The 26,293-nt window shown below is 38.4% G+C and overlaps 1 protein-coding gene across 3 annotated transcripts in view; it reads left to right on the top strand.

Annotated features, from left to right (window-relative positions):
• Positions 1-26,249, top strand: part of nphp1 (nephronophthisis 1) — a 65,073-nt gene extending 38,824 nt beyond the window's left edge. For all 3 annotated transcript variants that reach the window (XM_039738304.1, XM_039738305.1, XM_039738306.1), the window contains 10 exons: positions 358-486; positions 7,115-7,189; positions 7,616-7,726; positions 8,436-8,518; positions 9,723-9,799; positions 14,441-14,540; positions 16,854-16,966; positions 20,945-21,018; positions 25,478-25,522; positions 25,706-26,249. In XM_039738304.1, coding sequence (XP_039594238.1) covers positions 358-486; positions 7,115-7,189; positions 7,616-7,726; positions 8,436-8,518; positions 9,723-9,799; positions 14,441-14,540; positions 16,854-16,966; positions 20,945-21,018; positions 25,478-25,522; positions 25,706-25,984 — 1,086 coding nt within the window. In that variant the 3' untranslated portion in view covers positions 25,985-26,249. The remainder of the gene's footprint in view (positions 1-357; positions 487-7,114; positions 7,190-7,615; positions 7,727-8,435; positions 8,519-9,722; positions 9,800-14,440; positions 14,541-16,853; positions 16,967-20,944; positions 21,019-25,477; positions 25,523-25,705) is intronic.
• The last annotated feature ends 44 nt before the right edge of the window (positions 26,250-26,293 follow it).

Below are 26,293 nucleotides of genomic sequence, written 5' to 3'. Positions count from 1 at the left end.
GATGACTGACCATCAGAGACACGTATAAGAAAGCGGGAGAAAGAAAAACTTGTGAGGTGAAAGCCTCCTGGCACTAGCTTGAAATAACGTGTGAGGGTTGAGGCAAAAGGACGTAGGTACTGTATATATACAGAACACCATAAAAATATTGTAGGCTAAGTGGATTTTCAGTGGCCATGGACATCGCAGCATACGTCAAACTCAAATCTGTAAGTGAGACACAAAGAAGATTATGTGTTAAGTTTAACATCTCTCAGTGAGGAGGATTTTTTTTTTCTTGTAACACTATTTTGAAGTGATTTAATAAATTTCGATCTACTGATAATGTGAAGTTTCTATTTTTTTTATCCTTTGTAGTTAAGAGCCAGGCCCACCCGTGTTTCCCTCAACTTTACTTTGTGGAGCTGTAAGATGATTCCTTTGCCTGGGACAAGTATTCAGGTTCTTAGCAGACATGTAAGGCTATGTGTGTTTGATGGCACCAAGGTATGTTTGTTTTGACTTTGTTTTTTTTGCCAGTAAGTCCTGCCTTTGACGCTATTTAAATGTTTACAGTATCATGAGGTTTTCTTTTGTCCTGTATACTTGATTAGCTTCCTAGTAGCTTTCTCCTTCATATTCATAGGATGTTAACCTGTTTCTCCCAAATGGTTTTAGAATTACAAAACAACAGACTTTTACCATCGATGTAATACAATTTATTACAAAATAGGGTTACATAATGTATACAAAACATTTTTAAAAAAAGAACATTAATACTTCTTTGCACCTGTCCATGTGCAAACTTTAGCTTAACTTTAGCTTTTTTTGATGACTTTAAATGCACCATGTGTGTACCGAGTTTGAAATTATTTACTGAAAAACTTTGTTCATTCAAGACTAAACACCAAAGGAAGCCAAAGTCAAATAGGGGTGTTTTATTGATGCAAGAAATATACAAGGAAAATGTGTAAGGAAAGTTAAAGAAATGAAATAAAACTGACAGAACAAAACCCTCACACTCCCAGTGAGCAGAGACAACACACTTGCTCACCTTTAAACACTACAATATCCTTCTCTGTCACACGTCTCGCACATCTTCGACCAACATCAGTTGGATCCTTGTTTGGTATTCGTCCACATCCAGGTCCACCTGCTGACTATCCAGAGGGGCATTTAAGCCCTTCCAAATAATTATGGTATTCCAGGTAGGTCCCACAGGTAACTTCTGAAGTTCAGACTGCCCTCTGAAACAAATGCCTGCAGTCAAACAGCTAGAATTCCACATAGTTGACCCAAGTGCGACTGCAGTTCTGAGCCTCTGCTCTCACTTAAAGGGCAAGGCACCATCCATGCTGTGTATCTTATGTAACAGGTACAGGGGCACATGCATAGCACCTAGTAATTTGTAGTATTCACAAATATGAAATATACATATTTTTCAAAAAGAATTTGGTCAAATCTTTATTTTTGGTACACATAGGACAGTCTTGGAATAAAAATCAGACTAAAGTTTGTTGCATTTTTTAAATGTTAATAGAATGTGGCATTTTTGGGTGCAATAATGTTTTTTATACCCCTAATTTATTCACCATAATTAACTCTTTGAGGGCTGAATATTTTTTCCAAAAAAAAAAAAAATTCCGAAAATGCGCACAAAGCAATGATTTTACACTTAAATCAACATAAAACATCTGTTGCTGCATGCTGTGGATGCTGTTGGTGCCTGTTTGGTGTCTCAATGGACAGCAGGGCTGGCTGTCTGGCTGTTTTTGGGTGGCAGGTGGGCAATGGTGGCAGTCGCAGTGCGACACAATCTGGTTTGTACATCAGTGTCATTTTCGAACTTCATCTCCAGATCACTTGCATCAAAATCGGGGTCCATGAAGTCAGAATCCACTTCAGTGATAATACGCAAAATGTTTTGCACAGAGTATTTTGTTTTGCGCGTTCGCTTTGGTCTCTCGCCAAGTGTCGATGCCATATAGGTTGTTTGTTCTTTGCTACTCCTGCATGCGCAGGGAATTGAGGTTCAATGAATAAAGCTAACTTTCTTTCTAGCAAAGAGAATCGAACTAAAACGTAACAGCGAGTTTTTGTGCAATTTACAGCTAATTACCGTCTTCTAACCCTGAATTTCAACAAAAGTCGACATCTACCCTGAAAGAGTTTAAGAGATATTTGATATTGGTTGTGTGAAATTGTTTGATTAATAATCAGACTTATTTTAGACCACTTCTATTTAACAGAACTCTACTAACTATGGCTGTTTCAGTCAGACTGAAGTCATCACTATACACACATTCTAGAAGCACATTATGCCACAATCGAAAAAAAAAATCCTTAAACTACAAAACTGTTACTGATGATTTGCAGTTTGAAAAGCATTATAAAAGTGTTTTGAAGGCTTTGGGGCCCAGAGCCATGGTGTCCAAGGTTAGAACCATCATAGCCATCCTACCAAAATCAACCCCAGGAGCAAATTGTAATGATTTTAATGGAGTCATAATGAAACTAGAAATAGCATCTAGAGTTCAGCAGATTTCTTTACACTTGGCCAAAAAAAGAGGCTTTTATTTTTGAAATGGCCTAGTCAGAATCCTGAAGTAAAACTTTGCTAATTCTGGTATGTGGTACAGTTGGCAACATACAGAGCTGGACCAATCAGGCTACCTTATCAGACTTTTTTTTTATTTTTCAAGCTCATCCTGTGGAATTTCACACCCTCTTATCCCCTAATCCTGGCTCTTCTCTCAGAAGGTTTTTCTTGGTACACCTAATGTGAAAAGTACACAGGGAACACCCAAACTATATGTGTAGGCAACTTCACCTATGTCTTCTAATTCCAGAAAAGCTGCATTTCTTCAAATAAATGAAGGTTTTATCTGCAGATGTATTGTAGTTCCCACTTAATTACCTCAGTCTGAGAAAATATTTCAACTGCAGTAACTTGTTGGTTAATGTCACTATCAGTTCTAGCTTCACTTGTTAACTAGAGGGTAAGGTACTTCAACTCCTCCACATGGGACAGATGCTAACTACTTCACTGCAAGGAATAAACCACTCGTATTAAGGAAAAGGCCTTGACATCGAATTTGGAAAAACTTCACAGCATCACACTCGTTCTAAACCATTTCAATGAGTGCTGCAAATGAAAATCTGTTAGGCCCAAAGGACAGCATCATCTTTAATCCTTAGGTGCCCATACTAGATACCTTTCAAGCCATGGATACAGTTTTAATTCTTGTTCAGGAAAATCATGAACAGTGTTGTGAATGTTTGAGTTTTATACATTGAAAGGTTTTACTTTTCAAACTTTAATGTCATGTATTAATTTTAATTTTATTTCTTTGAAAATGTTTTAACTCATTTTAAGTTTATTCCTAAGTGTGTTACGTCCTAGATTGAAAGACACTGTGAGTGGTGTCGCAAAAACCAGACATTAGAGTCATAAAAAGTTTTGGGGCAGCCACCCGTATAATTGATTTCCTGGCTGCAAAGTCGATCAAATGAATACCGCACTGATGTGCACAAAACCGAGTCCAAAACAGAACTGAGGAAATAGGGAAAAGGTGGAGGCTTTTAATGGGGAAGACAGGAAGTGAAGTCAAAGGATTCAGGCTCATTAAGGTCTTCAGCCATTGGTTTGAGCCCGGATGTGACGTCACAGGGGCCGGAGCCGGCAAGGTCTCCTTCCATTGGCTTGGTCCCGGAAGTGACGTCAAGAGGACCAGGTGGAATCTCCCGTGAATGGTCTGCAGGCAAGGGAGAAAAAGAGTCAGTGCACTCTGCCACATCTCGGTATGTCTCAGAACTGCCCTTACTCAAGCTCTTTAGCTGCCTCCCATGCGCACTTGTGTGACAGTGGGTAATGAGTTGCATCGAGACCTTGCCTGGCTGCTAGGGACCACTCACCCGATATGAGTTGATGAATTACAATGTAGCAGCATCAGCTGACTTCATCCGAGATGTAGATTGAACCACTGGATTAGTGCTCATGAAAAGTTTACATTTATTTAGAAACTAGCTGTCCCCCATGGTATTGCCCATGTAGTAGTGAAACAGGACAAATTTTAAAAATCAATAAAATAAAAAAAATAAAAAGAAATGTAATTCTGGCCAAGCTGAAAGTAGGTATTTTCCAATGTATCTGACCATGTTCAGCTCTAATAGGAGAGCGTTCCCCACGTGGGAAGAAAAGGACGTGGTATCTCTGGCAATCAGCAGCTACCCTCTAAAACACATGGAGCTCTGATCTCTCTCTCAAAAATGTCAAACATTACTCCTTAGCAATCTGTAGATGACAATGTCTGTTGAACAAACAGATATCGCTAGCTAAGTGGAGGCAAGGTACGCTCCAACACATGGTGAGAAGTAGACCGACTCGAACGGAGGCTGGCGCGTGAGTGAGGAGGGTCCCACCTCCCTCCCCTCGGCCCGCAGCCTTTCTGTTGGATTCGCACAAATAAATTGGTACTGCAAGCGAACTATGATACATAGCGCGGTGAGAGAAGAAACAAAATCAAACGGAATGTTTAAGCATATTATAGAAAAAACCCAATCCATATCCATTAAGTAGTTCTCTCGTGAAAAGCAGACAGACAAACAGACGTTGGATTTTATATATATATAGATATATATATATATATATATATAGATATATATATATATATATAGATATATATATATATATATAGATATATATATATATATATATAGATATATATATATATATATAGATATATAGATATATATATATATATATATAGATATAGATATATATATAGATATAGATATATATATATAGATGCATATAGATACATAGATGTATGGTTGTGAATTTATATACATGTTTCTTATATTCCTGTATCTGCTATTGTACTTTTTATGGAAAGGAAGGTTTGAGTTTCCCAATGTAATACATTCAAGATATTATTCAGCTACGTTTAGTAAAGGGGAAGAGTCGCAAGTGGCATTTTGAAGCTAAATTAGTGCTCATACGGGTTTGGACAAATTTGTTGGTACCCTTACAGCTCATTGAAAAAGTTCTATACGTCTCCTGGAAAGTGACTACCTGTAAATGAGAAGCAATTGTCCCCTGTGTACCTGCATGCCTTTGATATGTAATTGAATAAAGCAAAACAAGTGTGAAAGGAGATCAATTATTGCTTATTCTACAAAGATGTTCTAAGTGGCCTGGACATATTTGTTGGTACCCCTAGAAAAGATCCCAAATAAATGGGTTAGAGTGATTTTTCAAACTCACCGTTTTCTTTAATTAGTGTCATACGTGTCTCCAAATCAAAAGAAGATTATTTTCCTTATTTAATTTTGGGAGATCATAAGATATTATTTCATCCCTAGTCCCATGGGAATACGGAACCTGTTACTGGAACCTTCTGGCCTAAAGCTGACCTAATTGATTTTGCAAATGCTGATCCAAGTGTTTAGTAAAGATCAGTCATTCAGCCTGTTTAAATGGAGAAAAGTCATCACTCTGCTTTTTGGTATCAATACGTGTTCCACAGTGAATGTGGACCAGAGAAAGCAAAGGAGAGAGTTGTATGAGGAGATCAGAAAGACAGGCATGTTAAAGGCAAAGGCTAGAAGACCAATATTATTAAGAAGTTTAAGGTCTTTGGAATTGTAGCCATCCTTCCTGGACACAACTGAAATAGGAACCACAGAATGGGCAGAGGGATAGTGAGAATGGTAGACAAAAAGTCAAGGACAACTTCCCAAGAGATAAAAGCTGAATTCCAAGGCCAAGGTCCATCAGTATCTGATCACACTACCCAGTACTTTTTAAGTGACAGTGGACTCAATAAAAATGACCCAGGACTCCACGTTTGAAAGAAATAGAAAAGCCAGACTGGAATTTGCTAAAATGCATATTGACAGTGCTTCAGGGAGAATGTCCTTTGAACAAATGAGACATCAGCTCTGTGAAAAAGTGAAGCTGTCAAAGAAAAGAACACCATACCCACTGTGAAACATGGAGGTGGCTTGGTTATGTTTTGGGGCTGCTTTGCTGTGTCTGGCACGGGATGCCTTGAGTCTGTGCAGGGAACAATGAAGCCTCAAGCCTTTCTAAACATTCTGGAGTGAAACGTATTGCCCAGTGTCAGAAAGCTCTGTCTCAGTCGCAGGTCATGGATCCTCCAACAGGATAATGACCCAAAACACACAGCTACAAGAACCTAAGAATGGCCAAAAACAAAACTTTGGATTATTCTCAAGTGGCCTTCTATGAGCCCTAATTTGAACCTATCAAACATTAAAGGGAAGAACTGAAACATGCAGTCTGGAGAAGGCCCTCCTTCAAACCTAACACAGCTGGAGCAGTTTGCTCAGGAACAGTAGGCCGGATTACCTGTTGACAGTCTCATCGAGAGCTCAAGGAATCACTTGTTTGCAGTGATTGACTCTAAACATTGCACAACAAAATATTAGGTTAAGGGTCCCATCAATTTTGTGTCCATGCCATTTTCATTTCTGTTATCATTTCAAATACTCTGTTTTATCAAAACTCTAAAGAAAAGTCAGATTTTTAAAATACCGAATAAACAATGATGGGTGCCAATTACTTTTGTCAGTTTCAAGTTATTTCAGAGACAATTGTGGGTTCTTCGTTTTTTTTTTTTGTGAAGGGGTACCCACAAATTTGTCCATGTCTATAATGTGTGGGGGTAAGTAAATGAGATTAATTTGTCTATATTTATCCTGGCAAAGATGCTCTAAACAAATTTTACAAAACTGTATCTGTGAAAATGAGCAATATAGATATACTGTACTCATATTATTCAGTGATTTAATTCCACTGTCAATCTAATAAAATACATTTATCATTTAGTTATAGTGGAATTGCTAGTTTTTGGTGGAAATTCCATGGTTAAAATCTGAACATTTCAAGGCTAACCTAACCCATTACCTTAACCTGCATTTTCAAGTACAAAGTGTAGGAAGTCGGAGATCAACCAAATCCTCATGTCAAATTGAAACTGTAAAGTATTTTTTGTTCCAGTATCTTTCTTCATGATTTTCATCAATCTAACAATGCTTAGCTTCATACATTTTGATTTATTTATGGCATTTATTTTTGTTTAATATGTGTTTAAATTCTTTTCACTTTTAGGTTTTGAGTAATATTCATACTGTGAGAGCCACATACCTGTCAAAAAATCCTAAAACCTGGACTTTTTCTCCAAGAGTATGTAATAACATTTTTGTTATATAACAAAGTAAAATAATTAAATACCAGCTATTATGCTTTTGCAAAAATCTGAAGTTGCTTTAATAATGTGATGGGTGCAGTAGTTAATGACAAAATAATCATATCAATAAAGAATTCTAAAAACATCAAAATAATTTATATTTCAAGCATGACAGAAATATTTTGTTTTACGTGGCAAAGTCGTTACCAGAATGTAAATTCAGTTACTCCGACTACTGTGCACTAGTGCCTCAATAACTAATAATAATATAAAGTATCTATCTATCTATCTATCTATCTATCTATCTATCTATCTATCTATCTATCTATCTATCTATCTATCTATCACTCACATTTGAACAGATATATATCCTCATGTTTTATGGATATAAAGCAGAATTTACAAATGTTCTTCCATTCTAGGTAACAGGAATACTTCCTAGCATTCTTGATGGAGAGTGTTTTGTCAGGTCAAATTCCCAATCCCAAGATATTGGAATTCTGTTTGAGCTTGGGGTCTCATATATTCGGAATGTAAGTGTCCTTCATCTGAATAGAATAATTCTGTATTATTACATTAATTACATTTTAACCTCTAAGGATTTGTAGCTGAAAAACCCAATTAATGTTCAAGTGGGTTTTTTAATTTCCTACTTCACTTTTTGTTGCTAATGTAGAAGCCAAGAGACCAGGTCAAAGTCAGGTAGGTCAATGAACTGCTTTATTGGAAAAGAGGAACATACCCCATGGCAGTCATGATAGCAATTCTGATTGACTGATTAAACATCAGGCTTTTCATAACTTGATGCACCAAAATTCAAAAGATGCTAGCTTTCCTTAACTAATTTTGGGAGATTGTAAGACATTACTTCCTCCCTAATCCCGTGAGAATACGGAACCTATTGCTGGAACATTCTGGCTTAATGCTGACCTATTTTATTTTTGCAATTGCTGAACCAAGATTTTACTATAAAATAGATAATCACATAAAGCATTGATTTTCTTAATATGACTTAATACATGACGTGACTTTAGTTTTCTAATATAAAACTAAATGTTGTCAGGCCTACATGCCTTGCAGTTAACACAGAAGCCAAAGAAACATTGCTGTTTTTCCTCTACACTAATTAACTAAATTTCATTTGCCTGGTAGGACAGGCTGTTATTTATATTTCTTCTGTAGACCAAAACATGCAACACTATGTACAGTATGTGACAGTTATTAAGTGTTTTCTTGTTTTAGGCCACAGGAGAGCAGGGGGAGTTAAGCTGTGGCTGGTCTTTTCTGAAGCTTTTTGACACAAACAGCACTCTAATACCAAGCAAGTAAGATATTGCTTAGCATTTGCTTCTATTATGAGTTCAACAGTTTTGCAGTAAGTTACATTTGAAAATGCACGCTACCTCAGCGTTATCAAGAATATATGAAGCACAAACGGAGTGGGCATTGAATTTTTAAACTAACAGCAACTTCAACTGATTGTGTCCTGCAATGAACTGGTGCTTTTCCAGGGCTGTGATACACCTGGGGTAGGCTCTGGTCCCTGCAAGGCACTGACCTGTATTGGGTGTTGAATTTGAATTGCGTTTTTAAGAGAGAGCGAAATTCATTAATTAAAAAAATACAGACTTTAATCAATGTACAGTACATTAGGATAAAAGTGTATTAAAAATGCTGAAGTGAAACAGAATACCTCTAGTGAAAGTAAGTATAACTAAATCCTCTAGTCGTAGTGCTACCCCCAGACCAGGATTCCCAATAAGTTAAAAAAAAGTTTTGACGAGAAGAGGCCAGTTTCAGTTCAGGTCAGCCCATGTTTACAGACCTTTATTCAAAATGTGGGAAAGCTGAGACTGGAAAGTCTGTAATGTATGGCTGTCTACTACACTAATTTGTAACGTATTCCATATATTTACAGTCAATTCAGACAGGCCCTTTCACATTCTGCACACTTTATTGTGTTGTAGATTTCATTTTAAATGGATAAAATTTCTCATTTTTTTCCCATCAACCTACACTCATATTTTCATCTACCATACTTCACCCTTTAATGGTCTGAAACATTTCTATTATGTTGTCATAATGTGTAAATAATATGTAACACCATATTCCCATAGTAAAGGAATCAACAAAGTAGCTCTTTTTCTAGTGCTGTTATGTCCATTTTCATTCATCACTCTTGCCTTTAGATGTTTTACAAATATTTTTAAGAAAAATGCTCAACCGAAGTTGTAAATTCTAGGTTTTTGGATTTCTACATATTACCAAAATATGAACATTTTTTTCTCTCTTTTTATTTTCATTGCCCATTTAAAGCTGTATTAGAAAGATGTGTCATTGTCATGAGATTAGGGTCAATTGTGTAATTTATTGTACCTAAAATTCCCAAAGACAGTTCACTTATACTACTGCCTTGAAAATCATTTTACTTGTCCCTGTTTCCAGACTGCATATTAACTGATTTTTAATTTAAAAGCCAAAAATATAAATGTGTTTGCTGTTATTACAAATATTTTTGTTTGACTGCAGAACATATGAGCTAAATGTGAATGGAGGTACACCATACGAGAAAGGAGTTGATGTGGATCCCTCTGTAGCCAGAAGAGGTATTGGTGTGAATAATTTAATTTTGTCTGAAAACTGAAGAAAATGATGACATTGAAAAAAAATTCTCTTTAAAGAACATTTGTATTTTACGTTTATTTCACAGTAGCAAGATGATACAGGTGTTAGTGGTGCTGCCTCACAGCTCCAGGAGATGGGAATCAAATTCTGGCCCAGTCACTGCCAGTTTAGTGTTTCCATGTTCCCCCTGCCTCTGTGTGAGGCTGTTTCCATTTGGCGCAGTCTTCCTACTTGCCTGCCTTCAAAGTAACACCAAGTTCTCCTTTTTACACGTTCCATCATTTTCTCTGTCTCTCTTGACTCTTAATCACTCTTTCTTCAAATCTTGTATCACATCTTTAGTTAATTCAAAACTCTGCTGCAAGAGTCCTTACACAAAACACAACACCCATCTTGCTTCACCTTACAGGATCGAGTATAAAATTCTATTAATAACCTACAAATCTTTAAATGGCCTTAGCCCAGACTACATCAGTGACCTTCTCCATTGCTATTCTCCTGTTTGCCCACTAAGGTCCTCTGATTCTGAAAATCTTGTTGTGCCCCTCACTAACCTGCACAAATCTGGCTGACAGCTTTTAGCTTAAGCTAACTGTCTGTCCCTTCTTTCAATTTACTTCTCTGTCCAAATGCTCAGGATAATTTGTGTTTGTGTTATATCATAAATTATGTGATTTGTATTTCTATTATTCTGCGGTGGGTTGGCACCCTGCCCAGGATTGGTTCCTGCCTTGTGCCCTGTGTTGGCTGGGATTGGCTCCAGCAGACCCCCGTGACCCTGTATTCGGATTCAGCGGGTTGGAAAATGGATGGATGGATGGATGGATTTCTATTAGTATTGTATTTGGTAAAAGAGAGTGCAGGCAGGTTGAAATGGGTGGAGAAGAGTGTCAGGAGTAATTTGTGACAGACAAGTATCAGCAAGAGTGAAAGGGAAGGTCTACATGACGGTAGTGAGACCAGCTTTGTTATATGGGTGGGTGACCTTGGCATTGACCAGAAAGCAGGAGAAAGAGCCGGAGGTGGCAGAGTTTAGGATGTTAAGATTTGCTTTGGGTGTGACGAGGATGGAGAGGATTAGAAATGAGGACATTAGTGGGTCAGCTCAGGTGGGACGGTTTGGAGACAAAGTCAGAGAGGTGAGATTGCGTTGGTTTGGACATGTGCAGAGGAGCGATGCTGGGAATATTGGGAGAAGGATGTTAAGGATAGAGCTGCCAGGCAAGAGGAAAAGAGGAAGGCTTAAGAGAAGGTTTAGGGATGTGGTAAGAGAGGTGATGGGTGTAACAGAGCAAGATGCAGAAGACAGGACGATATGGAGAAAGATGATCTGCTGTGGCAACCCCTAATGGGAGCAGCCGAAAGAAGATGAAGAATATTCTGTTCTGGTTTATTATTTATTTTGTTCCATTTAATGCTTTTGTATATCATGTGTTTATTGTTGTATGCAGAAACTGTATAATTTTGTTTTAAGCGCCTTGAGCATGGGAAAGGCTAGATATAGATACAATTTATTATTATTATTATTGCTGCTGCCAGTAAAAGTTGCTCCGATTATTATTCCTTACACCAGACCTGGTGAGGCCTTTAGCTCATTCTGTCTTTAAAACTCTGCTCGGGTTAGTTCTGGGGGCACACTTTTGATTCCCTGATATTAGACTAGAATTCTCTTTAGCAGCCTCTTAAAGGATTCCTGTGTGTGCCGGAAACATTAGACTACCTGCCTTAAATAATCAACATGATCTCCTTCCAGTTAAGGACCGTTTACTGCACCCTAAAGAAATGTAGGGCTGCAGCTGACCTGCTAATAATCTCTGCTCTTAAAAGAGACAAGGTGCTCCCAACTGTCCTACCTGAGAGCATGTGCTGCCCCATCAGCCTCTCTGCCATTCTGCGTGAAGGATTCCTTTTCTCTAGCATCATGGAGCAACATTTTCTTACATTTTGGGCTAGGTTAGGTTTAACAGACTGTATTATCCTAGAGAGAAGTTTGTTTGTAGCAAGACTGTACATAATCCAAAGGCATTGCTACACAGATAAGCCAAAAGCGAAAATCTGATAACCAGTAGTATCATTAATAGAAGCATTCAGGATTTCCGCAGATAGCAAGTAATTACCGTGAGTAGTTCACAGTAATGAGAATTCAGAATTCATTCAGTGGGATTTCAACAACAAGTAATAGAATTCAAAATGTTTACATCTGTGGGAACATCTGCCACCGGTTAACCTTAGGGACCCAAATCTGCAGCCTGATGGCAACAACTGAAATGTATGAAAAGGGGCGTGGCTAATGTGACAAAACCGAGTTGGCTTTCTACCTGACTTGTCTGTAATACAGCTCAGTGACAGAAATTATTACCAGGCCGCATCTCTCTTTCTCTCGCGCTTCCATTGAAGGCTCTTCCTGTTCCCCTACACGGCCTTCGCTGTCTCACAATCACAAGCTTTCTCTCTCTGTGTTAATAAGGGTCGCTGTCTACTCCAGAGTTTTTGTTTGGGACTTTCTCTGTTTATTATGCGATTCTGGTTATTCTGTTGCTCCTGAAATTGCCATGCTAGCTCTGCACCACTTCGTGGCTGCATTTGTTATTTGTGTTGATGGTTCCAACTTCCCACTGTTAAAGTGTATTGACTAGGAAACACATTTTATGTCATACTGCATGCTGTCCTTTGTGACAGATAATTATGGCCCCTGCCCAGCTGGGAGGCCAAATATACCGGAAGGAATGAGGGAGCAGATATATACAGGACACTGCCTCCCCCGGTTTGCTGTGGCTCCACGGATTCCTGCAGGGCTTCATGGGAGTTGGAGTTCGGGGACAGCCCTGTTGGGTTATTTGGGGGCTGCCACGTGGGTGCGTCCATCACACCTGGAAGTGATTCCAGATCTGGCTAATTAGCCACCTGGTGCACTCCCAAGAGCAGTATAAAAGGAGCAGCCTCACTTCACTCAGAGAGCCAGAGTAGGGAGGAAGAGGGACGAAGCTTACCAGAGGAGGAGTGGAGGCAGAAGGAAAGAAGTGACTGTGTATTGTGTTTGATGCCTGGATACAGTGGTGTTGTGGGGAGCGAGCAAAAATCACTTCATCACGTGAATAAAGCTGTGTTTTTTGGCAAGACTTGTGTCTGTGCCTGTCTGTGTCATGGTTCGAGTGGCTGGATCACCCTCTGGTGGCCACACCTTGTAAACATTTTACATATGAATCATAGTAAAACATATTTGTCTTGATCACTGTTTGTTGTCAAATGCAAACAAAAGCTTAAATATGACTCATACATACTTCAGTCAAACCTAATTTCTAATTGTTGGTGTAGTCCTGCTTATAAGCAATAGGCTGCAGTTTGGTAAATCTGCCGATTGTCTTTGTTGTATATGTGTGTTTTATCTTAAATATCTTCTTTTGACTGAAGAGGAGTAAAAGACATGATAAGAAATGTCTTATTTTAGATCAAGCCATACCTGCAAGAGACAAAAGCTGCTAGGGGTCTGTTTGTGCCATTATTAAGCAGCTGTCCTTCAATATATCCTCTAGAAATAATATTATGGTAGTTATGAATTAATGTAAATAAACTGAGATCCTGGTATTGAGACAGCTTCGTTCCATCTTTTGTAGCAGTAGGAAAACCCAGAAAGGGGATTCCTGGCACCTTCCAGCAATAGCATATAGGTGGTCTCCAAGAAGAGTGAAAGACAAGGGGGAACAGTAGGTCAGTGTCACTGGGCATCACCTGCTCTGAAAACTTCACTCTGGCAAACGTCTGTTGTGTAGTGAAAACTATAACAACATGTCACCTTTTTCCATGTGCAGATATTCTTAATAATCAGGTCTGAGCTTCTACTCAGTATCTACAGTATGTATATTTGCATACTAGACTGCCCAGACATTTTAATCCTACTGTCACTTAATTTTTTTGTATTGCCCTTGTATGCTACATAATATTTTATCATTTTTATATTTACCTATTGTATTCGGTGTTGTCCTTGTACCTTGCATCAATACTATTAAGTCAAATTCCTAGTACACCTTAGTGCACCTGGCCAATAAAGTGAATTCTGATCATTAATCCCACAAAATGATGTCACACAGAAGCATTCCCTGTCCCTACATACCTGTGAGATTCCCTTAAAACCCATAAAAAAGGAGCTAGTGCTCAAACAAAAGGGAGGAAGAGCAACCGCAGTTTGAGTTGTTAGTGAAGCATTTAGATTATTACGGAACCTGGGAACACAGACGGTTACTCTGGGGTGGTTAGCACGACTGCACTGTGCAGAGACAGGTCTGTTCGGGGCAGCGACAGGTTTTATGTCTTGTGTTGGGAGTGTCGTTGTTCACCCTATGATTCCTTATCTCAGTGGGGGCTTATAGAAGTTCATGATATTTGAAGCAAGAATAAAAGTGTTTTTGACAATTTATTTCAGGATCCTAGTCACTAGCAAAAAGTGGAGTCATGACCACAGTTAATTTACGTTGCTGCTTGTTTTTCTTTTTAATTTTGCTAGAACTATGTGATTAAGTTTGTATCACTGACACATGTCCTGGCCTTTTTGAAAAATTAAAAAGACCAAACTTTTAATGTAAATATTAATATTGTTGTTTTATTGTTTTTTTCATTCTTTCCAGCCAGTAACAGTGTTTTACACCAGATGATAACATCAAGGAAGCTTCCTAAACTGCTGATAAAACTAAAAACACCAAGTGCTCAGACAAGGACACAATTAAAGTATGTATACACACACATATATGTATTGTAAACAAGAAAACAATTATAAAGGTTTGGGGAGTCCACAGTGTATATTGTCACTGCCAGCACAGTATGGTCACAAGTAATCATAAAAGACTGAGTCATATCAGACTGACCTGTTGAGTTATGGGCTCATTCTTAAAAGAGGCGGGACAGGAAGGGAAATGAGGTCAGTACAGGGGAGTGGTCTGGAGCCAGAAGTGGGTGGGGTTTTTTAAGTAGTCTTCCCTTCTGAAGGTCGGTAGTTAAGGGAGAAAAGACATTAGTGCTGTTCATCAACCCCAGTCCCTGTTGCTTACCCTGATCTAAGCCCTTAGACTGTCTCCTATACATACATACTATTATATTGTACTTATTATGGTAATAAACATGAGGACACACGTAGCAAAGAATATTCAAGGGAGAAAACAATTCACCACTTACTGGAAGTCATTTTGATAACATTTTGTATTTAAATTTGTATATGAATATTTTCTACATTTATGTTTTTATATATGAAGTAGGCTAAAGGTTTTATCTATCTATCTATCTATCATATGTTTTCCATATCTATCTATCTATCTATCTATCTATCATATAATGTTTTCCATATCTATCTATCTATCTATCTATCTATCTATCTATCTATCTATCTATCTATCTATCTATCTATCTATCTATCTATCTATCTATCTATCTATCTATCTATCTATCTATCTATCTATGTGTGTATATATGGGAGGCATTATAAAGCAAAGTGTTCCTTTGTTGTGCAGATGAAGTTTATAATTAAATTTTTCAGATTAGCTGTTTATGGAATGTGGTTTCTATCACTGTTCAGTGGGTGTTAAAATATTTATGTATATAATATATAAATTGTGTTTCTAGAATTTCTGTTTTACTGTATGTAGCTGTGTTTTCCCAAAACTACCAAAGTTCTGCAGCTTCAACTCAAAAAATGGGATTCAACAAAAGCCTGACGCGCAGAAATGATTCCACAGACAAAATATCTTCGTTTTTAAAAGTTTAGTTAAGTTTTAAAGTAAAACAGTTCACAAAAAAAAGGAAAATTAAAATAGCAAAAAAGGAAAAATTAATGTTAAGAAAAGTTCAATTCTAAGCTTAATCTTGTTACATCTCAAATCGTTCCTATTTACTTAACATTTCTGAACCATTTCAAAACGGCCAGAAAACTGTATGCTTATCCCATTTCTAAGTTTAAAATGAGTCTTTCAAGTCCCTCTTTACTGAGACCTGTTCTAAACAAACTGAGCTTATTATCGCACTGTTACTCAGATATAGTAAGAAGGTTCTCTCTCTTGCTAACTTATAGGGGGAAAAGACTGTACCATAAGCTATGACTATGAAAGACATTAATATTCGATTCAAATTAAGCAAACATCAATATGAGTTTAACTCAAAACTTTAACTTTCTAAGATTGGCTCTTACACTGTAGATGTAAAATAAGTTTGTTTTTGTTCATAGCTGCAGTTTTGGAAAACTCATCCACTTTTGGACAGTTTTACATGATTACATTCTATAACTAATGTGTGTGTGTGTGACATTTGTAACGTAAAGGGTATGTAAATCTTTCTAGTGTAGCCACTATGGATGTAGTTGTAGACAAGATCATGTACATCTCATATTTTCTAAGACAAACCCAAACACAATTCACTTTTGAGGCTTCTGAACATATCACAGCACTTTTCACCTTCATTTTGATTGTATTTGTAAACTTTTGATATCATGACCCTGATATATTGGCCATTAACTCTGCAATGTGTTTTTAAAGAGCAAGTGTAATGGTCAATTAATAAATGACATTTGCAACACTAGATTTGTATAAGACAGAAAGCTTGTAGATAATGGCATCAGGTCTTTGATTTCATTGTAATAAAAGCCATGAGTCTGTGGTGGGTAAGTCTTCCAAAGCTGGCCTGATACCTGTAACTGATGCTCTGTTTGTCAAATTATTATTTTGTTATTTTTTATTAAGGATTCATAAAAGTTGGAATAATTCAATTTCCCAAGGAGGATTATTTTTAATCATCAGTGCCACAAATGAATGATAAATTAAAATGATCCTGTTACCTGCTTGTTCATCTTGCACACACAAGATCTTTTATTATCTGAAAAGTTGTACCAATTATCAGTTGCTTATAGAATATGGGGTTGCTTACAGGAAGACATTCATATTAAAAGTTGAAATTCAACATGATATACATAAGTGAAGAAAGTGTTATGGGCTTTCTCTGTTAATACTCTTACATTTTACTTACAAAAGTTGCATTTTCTTTCTTAATTTTTAACAGCCTTCTTCCTGATAACTTAGTGGGTGCTACATGTTGGATTCATTTATTGGTGTTATACAGACAAGTTCTTGCTGATGCACTACTGAGAGATCGATTCAGCATCCAGAGTGCAGGTAAAAAGAAACTATTCAGCGTAATCCGGACATTTGACAATCTACTACTACCTATTATGTCAATGTTTAATATGCTATCTGCTTGATGTGATTTACACTTTGTAATTTGTACTTTTTTTAGGCACTTTGGATAAAAGCATCTGCTAAATGAGTAAATATAAAGGTTAAAACTACAACACATTATAGTAGTTATTGTAGTAAGTAACATAAAGTTAGCTGGCCACAATGAAATTTAAGGAAAATTACTTTGATTTATTCTATACTAGCTGAAATACCCAGCATTGCCCAGGAGGAAAATAAAGTTTTTTTTTTTAATTGTTTGAGAAAAATACACAAAAAAAAACACACAACTTTAAAAATAAATTAACAAACAATGAAGATTCACTAATGTGCTTGTCTCATCATGAAATCTTCTGAATCATGAGGACTTGGCACTTGAAATTTGGAATGTAGGTTACCTTTGGCCCATAGGTACTTAGCTACTTGCTAAGAAATGGTTTTAAAAATTTCGTGGTCCAAGCGCGTTTTGTCTGTATGTCTGTTCGCTTTTCATGAGAGAATTACTTAACGGATTTAGATCTGGTTGTTTTCTATAATTTGCTTGAACTTTCCAGTTGATTTTGTGACTTCTCTCATCACGCTAAGTACCATAGTTCGCTTGCGGTACCGATGTATTTATGCATATCTAACAGAGTGGCTGTGGGCCGAGAGCAGGGGGGCAGGGCCTTCCTCATTCCCTCGCCAACCTCTGTTCGAGTTGGTCTACGTCTCACCTTGTGTTGCAGTGCACCCTGCCTCTGCTTAGCTAGCGATACCTGTTTGTTCAACAGACATTATCATCTGCAGCAGGCCTGGCCTTAGGCATAGGCGAAGCAGGCGACCGCCTAGTGCCCCGGTGTCCAGGGGGCCCCGGATCGACGGCGGCCAGGCCCGCCCCTCCCCTCGCATGTTTAAATCACGTGGGCCAGCGGGGGCGTGTCCGCGTGGGTGGCTGTCTATAAAAGCGGAGCGGTTTGAGTCAAGATCTCTAGGGGTCGAACGTTCACATCAGTGAATCAGCCCTCATCATCATTCATCGAAGAAGAAAGAAGAAGTCAAGATCTCATAAATCCTTCCACCTCGTCAGTGGCAGCAGGTGGCACGGGAGCGGGAAGACAGAACCACAATCTGAGTTGCGAGAACGAACAAAACCTAAAAAAAATTATCATTTCTCAAACATTCCAAAAGTTTCAAATATCCCAAAAAATGAAAAAGGACAAAAAAACTAAAAAAAGAAAAAATACAAAAAAACTAAGCTGGGCTTAGCTACATACCGCCACGTGGTGCCCAATGGAAACAGTTCAGACTGGCTAAATTGTAGCAGCTAACTACTCCGGGCGAAAAAGGGATGCAGGGTGATGACCTCGTAATGTTACAAGAAAATGTCTCCTTGGTCTAATTTTCACGCATTTCGCAGAGCTTCCAGGGGGGCTCCGCCCCCTCAGGGGGCCCCTGGACCCCCCCTTTGCCTAGGCCCCCATAATACTTAAGACCGGGCCTGTCTACAGATTGTTAAGGAGTAACGTTTGACATTTTTGAGAGACAGATCAGAGCTACGTGTGTTTTACAAGGTAGCTGCTGATTTCCAGAGACATCACGGGCATGTGCTTTTCTCCCCACGCAGGGAACGCTTTCCCGTCAGAGCTGAACACGATCAGATAAAGTGCCAACGTCTATTTATTTTTAAAAAGTTTGTCCTGTTTCATTAAGTTAATGTATGTGTGTGTATATGTATGTATGTTTCAGCATCACTTCCGAACGAATGAACTGATTTTCATGACACTTGATACATGTTTCTCATTGGTTGATTTAAAATACTGTAGGGTGAAATCAAGAGTAGAGTGGGGGTGATCTTGCGGTCTTGTATGTTTGTTATCATCCAGTTGATGCACAGAACCGGCCAACTCTAGTTAATTTCAAAAGCAACAGGGGTGCGGTGGCGCTTAAATATGAAGAATGCTGGCAGTCACCTCCAGTTCGCCCTCTGGTGGTCATTTTGAGTGTTTATATATGTACTGTGTGTATATATATATATAATATATATATATATATATAATATATATATATATATATATAAATAAAAGTCAATGTATATATATAGGGGCAGCATGGTCAATGTTATTGATATAAATCAGAAAACGTAACGGTCCCAGGACAGATTCCTGAGGGATTCCACTGATGTCCTCATTCTCCTCTTATCTGCCCTCTTTGTCTTTTAACCAACTAGAGATCCAGTTTTGTAGGTTACCTCTGATACCTACAGCTTCCAGTTTCAGACTGAATTAAATTAAGAATTAATATATTTGAAATCACATATTAATCAGATGGGGGTGGCACGGTGGCGCAGTGGGTAGCGCTGCTGCCTCGCAGTAAGGAGACCCGGGTTCACTTCCCGGGTCCTCCCTGCGTGGAGTTTGCATGTTCTCCCCGTGTCTGCGTGGGTTTCCTCCCACAGTCCAAAGACATGCCAGTTAGGTGGATTGGCAATTCTAAATTGGCCCTAGTGTGTGCTTGGTGTGTGGGTGTGTTTGTGTGTGTCCTGCAGTGGGTTGGTTCCTGCCTTGTGCCCTGTGTTGGCTGGGATTGGCTCCAGCAGACCCCCGTGACCCTGTGTTCGGATTCAGCGGGTTAGAAAATGGATGGATGTACAGTATATATATATATATATATATATATATATATATATATATATATATATATATATATATATATATATATATATATATATATATATAATAAGCAGTATGGTGATGAAAGAGTATGTGTTTATACAAAATATATTCCATAAGCATGCAGTTATCAGCAGTAATAGTTCCAACATTGCAAAGCAACAGACTGTATGTTGTAGCACTTGAACTATACTGTACTTGGATTTGCTTGGTCTTGGGATGAAAAAACCATTGCAGTTGCGCACCACCAGGAGGTGCACCAGCCACCCCAACACAGACAGATGTGAAACACAAGTGGAAGTACACGCTTTTATTTTTCTACTTCTTTCTCTTGTGGGAGATGCCCTCCCGCGTTTTCCAAATGTACAGCACGGTCAAGAAGCACAGAGTACACTTCTCTTCTTTCTGTCTTTTCCTCCACTTCTCCTAGTAATCTTTGTTTTCACCCACCCGACTCTGGCTCCTTTTATATGGCACCCGGAAGTGCTCCAGTGCCCTGGTTTCATTCATCCATCTATCCATCCATCCATTCATCTTCCTAACCCGGTCATCATACTGGTCAGTGCTGCTGTCCACAAGGCCTGTCAATTGCTTCTGCCCCGGCCTTCATTTCCATGCGTAGAACAGAGCATGTACATTAGCATAACCACAGCATTAATATAAATATTGGCAATAAAATTTTATTAACAAATTGAAATTTGGGAACATTATAGGAAAAAGAAAATTAGTTGTTTTTTTTTTTTTAAATCAGTCAAAGCATTTTTGAGATTTCTGGGTATTTAGTTTTTCTATTGTTTTTACTCTTAAATATCGATACAGTATATCAAAATGTCATTTCTGAGTGGATACCAACTGATGTAGATGTACAATCCTGCCCAATTTATTTCACCTTTTTAACTGAACAAGAAATAGTGTTTTTGTTGATGAGTGAGTGAGTGAGTCAGTCAACAGTGCATTTTTATATGTGTGCCTTTTAAATGGAAAAGTGACAGTTATTTGTGAACCCGCGGTGCTTATAATCACTTGACTATTTTCAGTCATCCGCCTTTGCTTTACTGGAGGGACATTAACTACAACATACTCAGTTGAACTACATTTAAGTGGGTGTCTTTACTAACTAAGGTATAATATCTTATTATGCATTTGTTTGTTTCTTAGTTTTGCAACTGGTGTTCTTCTGCCCTCCAGAACTGTACATTTTATACAAGCTTGATTTTTCTTCCAATATTGTGACTATGATTTAAATTTATGTCTCTTTTTATTTACACAGATTTGATTTGCAGCCCACTGTTAGCAACATTTCCTCTGACTGTAGAACAAACTGACTTGATGGATGCTCTCAGGGTTTGTTTTTTTAACGTTTATCAATTTTTGAAACAAGCACCTGTTAAAGTTATAGGTCTTCATTACGTGACTAAGCCAATCATTTAAATTTGCACCACAAGACATTCTTGAACTTGTTTAATTCAATCATGGGTCATGGAGTACCAGAGCACTGATCGAGTTTGGGCATGATTTTTAATGCTATTTTTCCTTTTAACTCTTATTTACTGAATAATACACAGAAAGTAAAATGGAAAATGAATAAACTGTGGAAACCAGATGTGCTCTAGCTGCACCAACCCTGACAGGCAGAGAGACACGAGTTTGCCACACAACACACATTTATTCATGTGGGAAACACTTTTCCCTTACTCCCCACAGCAGCACAGTACAAACACTAAAATAGAACAGTCCCTTCTTCTTCTCTCCTTGCCATCTGTCTCCACTCCTTCTCCTCCTCTTTGCAACCTTTGTCCTTTTTCCTCCCGACTCTGGCTGTCGGAATGGAGTGAGGCGGCTCCTTTTAAGCCAACCCTGGGAGTCTTGCAGGTGGCTCATTAATCAGACCTGGAATCACCCCCAAGTGTGGTGAAAGCCCCCTGTAGGGCTCTACAGCTCCTCCTGGCAGCCCCTACGGAACCCAACAGGGCTGCACCAAACTCCAACTCCCAGCATGCCCTGCAGGAATCCATGGTACCACAGCTGCCCAGAAGAGCTGCCCTCTAGCATCCCAGGGAAGGTAGTGCCATGCCAATACTCTCTCTCGTTACAAAACATTTGAAAAATTATTAGACATTTAATAGGTAATACCACTTTCTGCATTTCTTATGATTTCCTGCAAACATATCTATAAAATCTTGCCCCTGTGCTACAGTAGTTTAGGCCGTACAGGACCACTGCCTTTTAGTTTACTGCGGTCAGTACAGCCTGGTGCCTGAGGGATTGTGTTGTAGCTAATTGCATCCACATTTTCATTTTCTGCATTTATATCAAGTCTGCCATACTGTCACTGCCATACTGCCACTGTCTGAGTATACCAAGAACTTAAAAGTGTTGCCTGAGTAAAGTAGCCGAAGCAGAAGTCGAGGTCTATTGACAGTCCAGTGGTACATTGGAAATTTGAATTATTTAACAGTCTTAATGAGGCTTTTGTTGAAGTTTGCAGTCAGAAATAATGCACATATTCAAAAAGTTGTAGTTTCAGCTTTCAGTACCTTATCAATGACACTGGCCGGTGCTGACGTGCTTGCATCGCTTGTGTGTTAGCGGTGGTTGGAAAAGTAAAAAGGATGCCATTTTCCAGATGTGCTTGCCTCGCTTCCATATTAGCAGCTATGCGAGTGACTCTTTGGAGGTTTCGTTTTGCTGACACTTTCGGCCTCGCTTCTGTATTAGGGGCTAAGCAAGTTCTCATTTCCTCGGAGGTGCAGCCCTTACCCCGACTCCACCTCTCACTTCATTATAATTAAATATCTTATTGGTGCTTTTACTTTGTGTCCTAAGCGTCTGTCTGTTGGGGTGAAAGGGGCAACAGCGACCCCTAGCGTTCACACTATATATCTTCTTATATAATATGTTACCGTGGCTTTCCATTTCTCTGCTAAGGATTTTAAATCATCTGTAACTCGCAAACTGTTTGACCTACTAACCTGAAATTTGGTACACATATACTACGTGACGTCTACTATCCGCTTTCAGGGTGATGATTGACTTCCAAGGTTATTCCTCTTTTTATTTTATTTTATTGTAGAATCAACTCTCTACAGTGGCCAGCAGGGTAGCCGTGTGGTGCATGCGTATAGGTGCCGTTCTCATTCCCTACCACCTTCGCCATCACTTCCCCTACCTCTTCATATCTTAAATCATTCTTGAGGCAGATTGAACACTTAAGTGGCAGTTTAAGTGAAACATTAAGGAAAACATACAAAGTAATTGCAACGCAAACACTGACTTAATCAGTTTTAACGCGAAAAGATGCCGATGGAAGAAGGGAATAAGCGGACCACTAGAGTGGAGAAAAGAAGAACTGCTCATGAAGCAGCAAGCGCATCAACCTCTGAGCAAACGAATGCTATATATATATATATATATATATTTTTTAGCAGGTAGACATGGTTAAATCACCCAACACATGTTTATTTACACAACTAATATTTACAACAGTGCACACAACCCCAGACCTCCCCCAAAGTCCAGGCCTCACAATGCTTCTCTCTTCTCTTCAGGCCACCTCCACTCCTCTCCTTTAAGACCTCGTCAACTCCAGCCCACGAATGGAGGGAGGCGGCCCCTTTTATCCCCACCCGGATGTGCTCTGGGTGCCTCCTGTTTAGCTTCCTCTGCCACTCCCCAGTGTGGCAGAAGTATCGGCTGCGCATCCGGAAGCATTCCAGGTGTCCCTGGTCTTCTTCCCCCCAGCACTTCCGGGCATGACGGAAGTGCTGACATCCAGAGCTCCTCAGGCATTCGGGCGCCCCCTGGCGGTGACCACGGGCCCCTATAGGGTTGAGCTTCTGGTCTGGAGGAGGCGTAAGCCCCACTCAGGTCCTCCTGGGTGTCCCGGCTGGGTACCACCCCCAGCCACTCACCACAATATATTTAGATATATATATATATATATATATATCCATCTATATATCTATCTATACACTTTTACCCAGCTCGCTCTGTTTCCACCCGCTATTCCTCTCACCTCCCCAAGAAAAACCAAATTCATTTGAGTAGTAACGGCACGCTATACCTTTATTGGTAGTAAATCGCACCAATCACATCTCTTTCTGTTCCTGCTTTCCCAAAGTTGTGTCACTGAGGTTAACTACTAAGTTTACTATTATACCCAACTAGGAGGGCGCTGCATAACATACTACACTTTTTTCTTCTTACTTTTAAAAACAGCTCAAAATACTGAATATATATTTCAGTTTTAACTCAACGACATAATTTGCAACAGTATTTTAATTTCCGAATAAATAATATTAGCCCAAATGAGCGATAGAATTGCTGATCTGGCAGCACTGCTGAGGTCCCTAATTATGCTGCACTATTACCTGCATAATTACAGAGTAACTAGGTGTTGGTATCTTGTATTTATACTGTGTAATGCTATAATTAAGTACTCCATTGTAATTGTTATTGGACAATTTTTATAAGTACATATGTATATAAATTGTTGGATAACAATTACAATGGAGTGCTTAACCACACCATTAAATTGTGCTACACAGTAAGTACAAGGTAATAACACCTAGTTACTCTGTAATTATACAGGAAATTACATGGTGGGTACAGCGTATTAATGATACCAACATTTGAATCTCCTTAGAGTTACATTTTTTTTCTCAAAAATTGGGAGTGTTCTCCTCTCAACTTTCTTGTATATTCAGATATGGGGATGGATATTTGAGGAGTAAACCGCAAGACCATGATTATATTTTTATATCATGTACATTAAAGAACCTTCAACATCAAATCTAATTAATTATATATTGAACAGTTATTATAAAAGTAAAGTTGAACAAATTGGACTCTGCTGCTGTATGAATAAAAAAAAAAAAGAGTATGTGTTCAGCTAAAGTACCACTTCCGACTGATGGATTTGGCCCAAAAGCTAATACGGATCTACAATTTTGGTGTAACAACCACATGGCAAATTTCATCCATCTGTTCCATTGCGTTTTTGAGTTATCGTGCTTACACATGCACACACACAGTCACACACACACACACAAGCATAATTTAAAAAAAAAAAAAAGACTCAGGCAGGTCTAAAACGTCAAGATTCATCAAAATCGCGAGGTCATATTTTTCGATGATTACTATACTTTTTCTATACTTCGTATACCAGAAGGTAGAAAACATTAAAAAGCTTGCATTTTTTGGCTTGAAAAATGGCATTTTTATTAAATCTCATCTTTCTACTGTAAAACGTGCAAAATACTAAAATACAAAGTCAGACATGCAGAAAGTATAATAATTGGTACAAATAAATAATAAAAATAATAATAATAATAATATGAACTGCACATGTACGAGTGACGCGAAGGTCACTTTTGGATTCATCCGAATCATTTTCGGTTTCGCTGACCGTTTCAGTCTCACTGCCTGAAGACAGATTCACTTCGTCATCGCTGCTGATGAGAGGCTCCATTATGAGACCAGGAGAAGACACGTCTACACCGTTAACACTCGGGCCTGACACATAAGTCGTGCCCAGGCCGTTGCCCACGTAGCGCTCAACACTTTTAGCACACTTTTTACATCCCAAGTGAGTTCAAGTCTAATGCTTAGGAGGCTAAAATGAGATATTGTTAGACATTAATGAAACAGTTATCAATCTATACGCTAATTATTACTGTGCATTACAACATGGTTTTGGTTCTGTTTCAACTTACGTTACCTTTCATTTTGGGTGCTTTATTTTAAAAATACTAACATATTAGGACACAGTCATTTACTGTAAATGTTTGCTTTTATTGTTTAGAGTGTTTGGTCTGAAAAGGAATTGAGTTTGAAGAGATCAGAAAAGGTATGAAATGTCATTTCTTTAATTTTCCGTCATTCAGAGTAAAATATTTCAGTGACACTTAACTGTATGACAATTTAGTCATTGTTTTCTTTTTCACTTCTGACTTGCATTTACAATCCATTTTTGAAGACAGAATCCGTGTACATCGTTGTGTTTTAATGGAATGTTTGTATTATTTTACAGAGAGACCATGAGCTTTTGAAGTCAGAATTTGCTGCTCTGTATCTCAACAGCATTTATCCCCTTCTTCACTCCCGATCCCTGCCCACGGCCAAATGGGCAGATGATGATGTTGAAGCTACTCGGTGGAAGGTTATCGCAGAGTTTTTGAGACTTAACAAAGAAAAACGCAGTTCTCTGTTTTATTTGCTCTCTCCAGACTCCACCCAAGAGGCTTTTGACATATCCGAGATAACTTATGATTTTCTCAGTATGGGAAGAGAGGCGTCTGCAATAGCATGAATAAAATCTGGGATACGCAGAGCCATTTGGCAAAGGTCTGATTAGAAGCTGAAGTTATTTGTGCTTTTTGAAGAAATGATAATTGCATCAGCAACCCTTTTTTTTTTTTTACTCAACATATTTATAAATGAACAGTGTGAATAATTGAATTGCTCACGCGTGTTGCACAAATGAAAATATGTACATATGTGAATTTATATTTGTTGCATTTCATTTCCTTTGATATCGGCATCTTGGTAAATTAAAGATTTTCTTGTTATTTTTCTACACTTGATACTTTTCATTTTTTGCTTTGCCTCACGTGTCCTT

Source organism: Polypterus senegalus, chromosome 16, assembly GCF_016835505.1.
Source record: "Polypterus senegalus isolate Bchr_013 chromosome 16, ASM1683550v1, whole genome shotgun sequence".
Classification (NCBI taxonomy): Eukaryota; Metazoa; Chordata; class Cladistia; order Polypteriformes; family Polypteridae; genus Polypterus; species Polypterus senegalus.
This window is presented reverse-complemented; position numbering and strand designations above follow the sequence as displayed.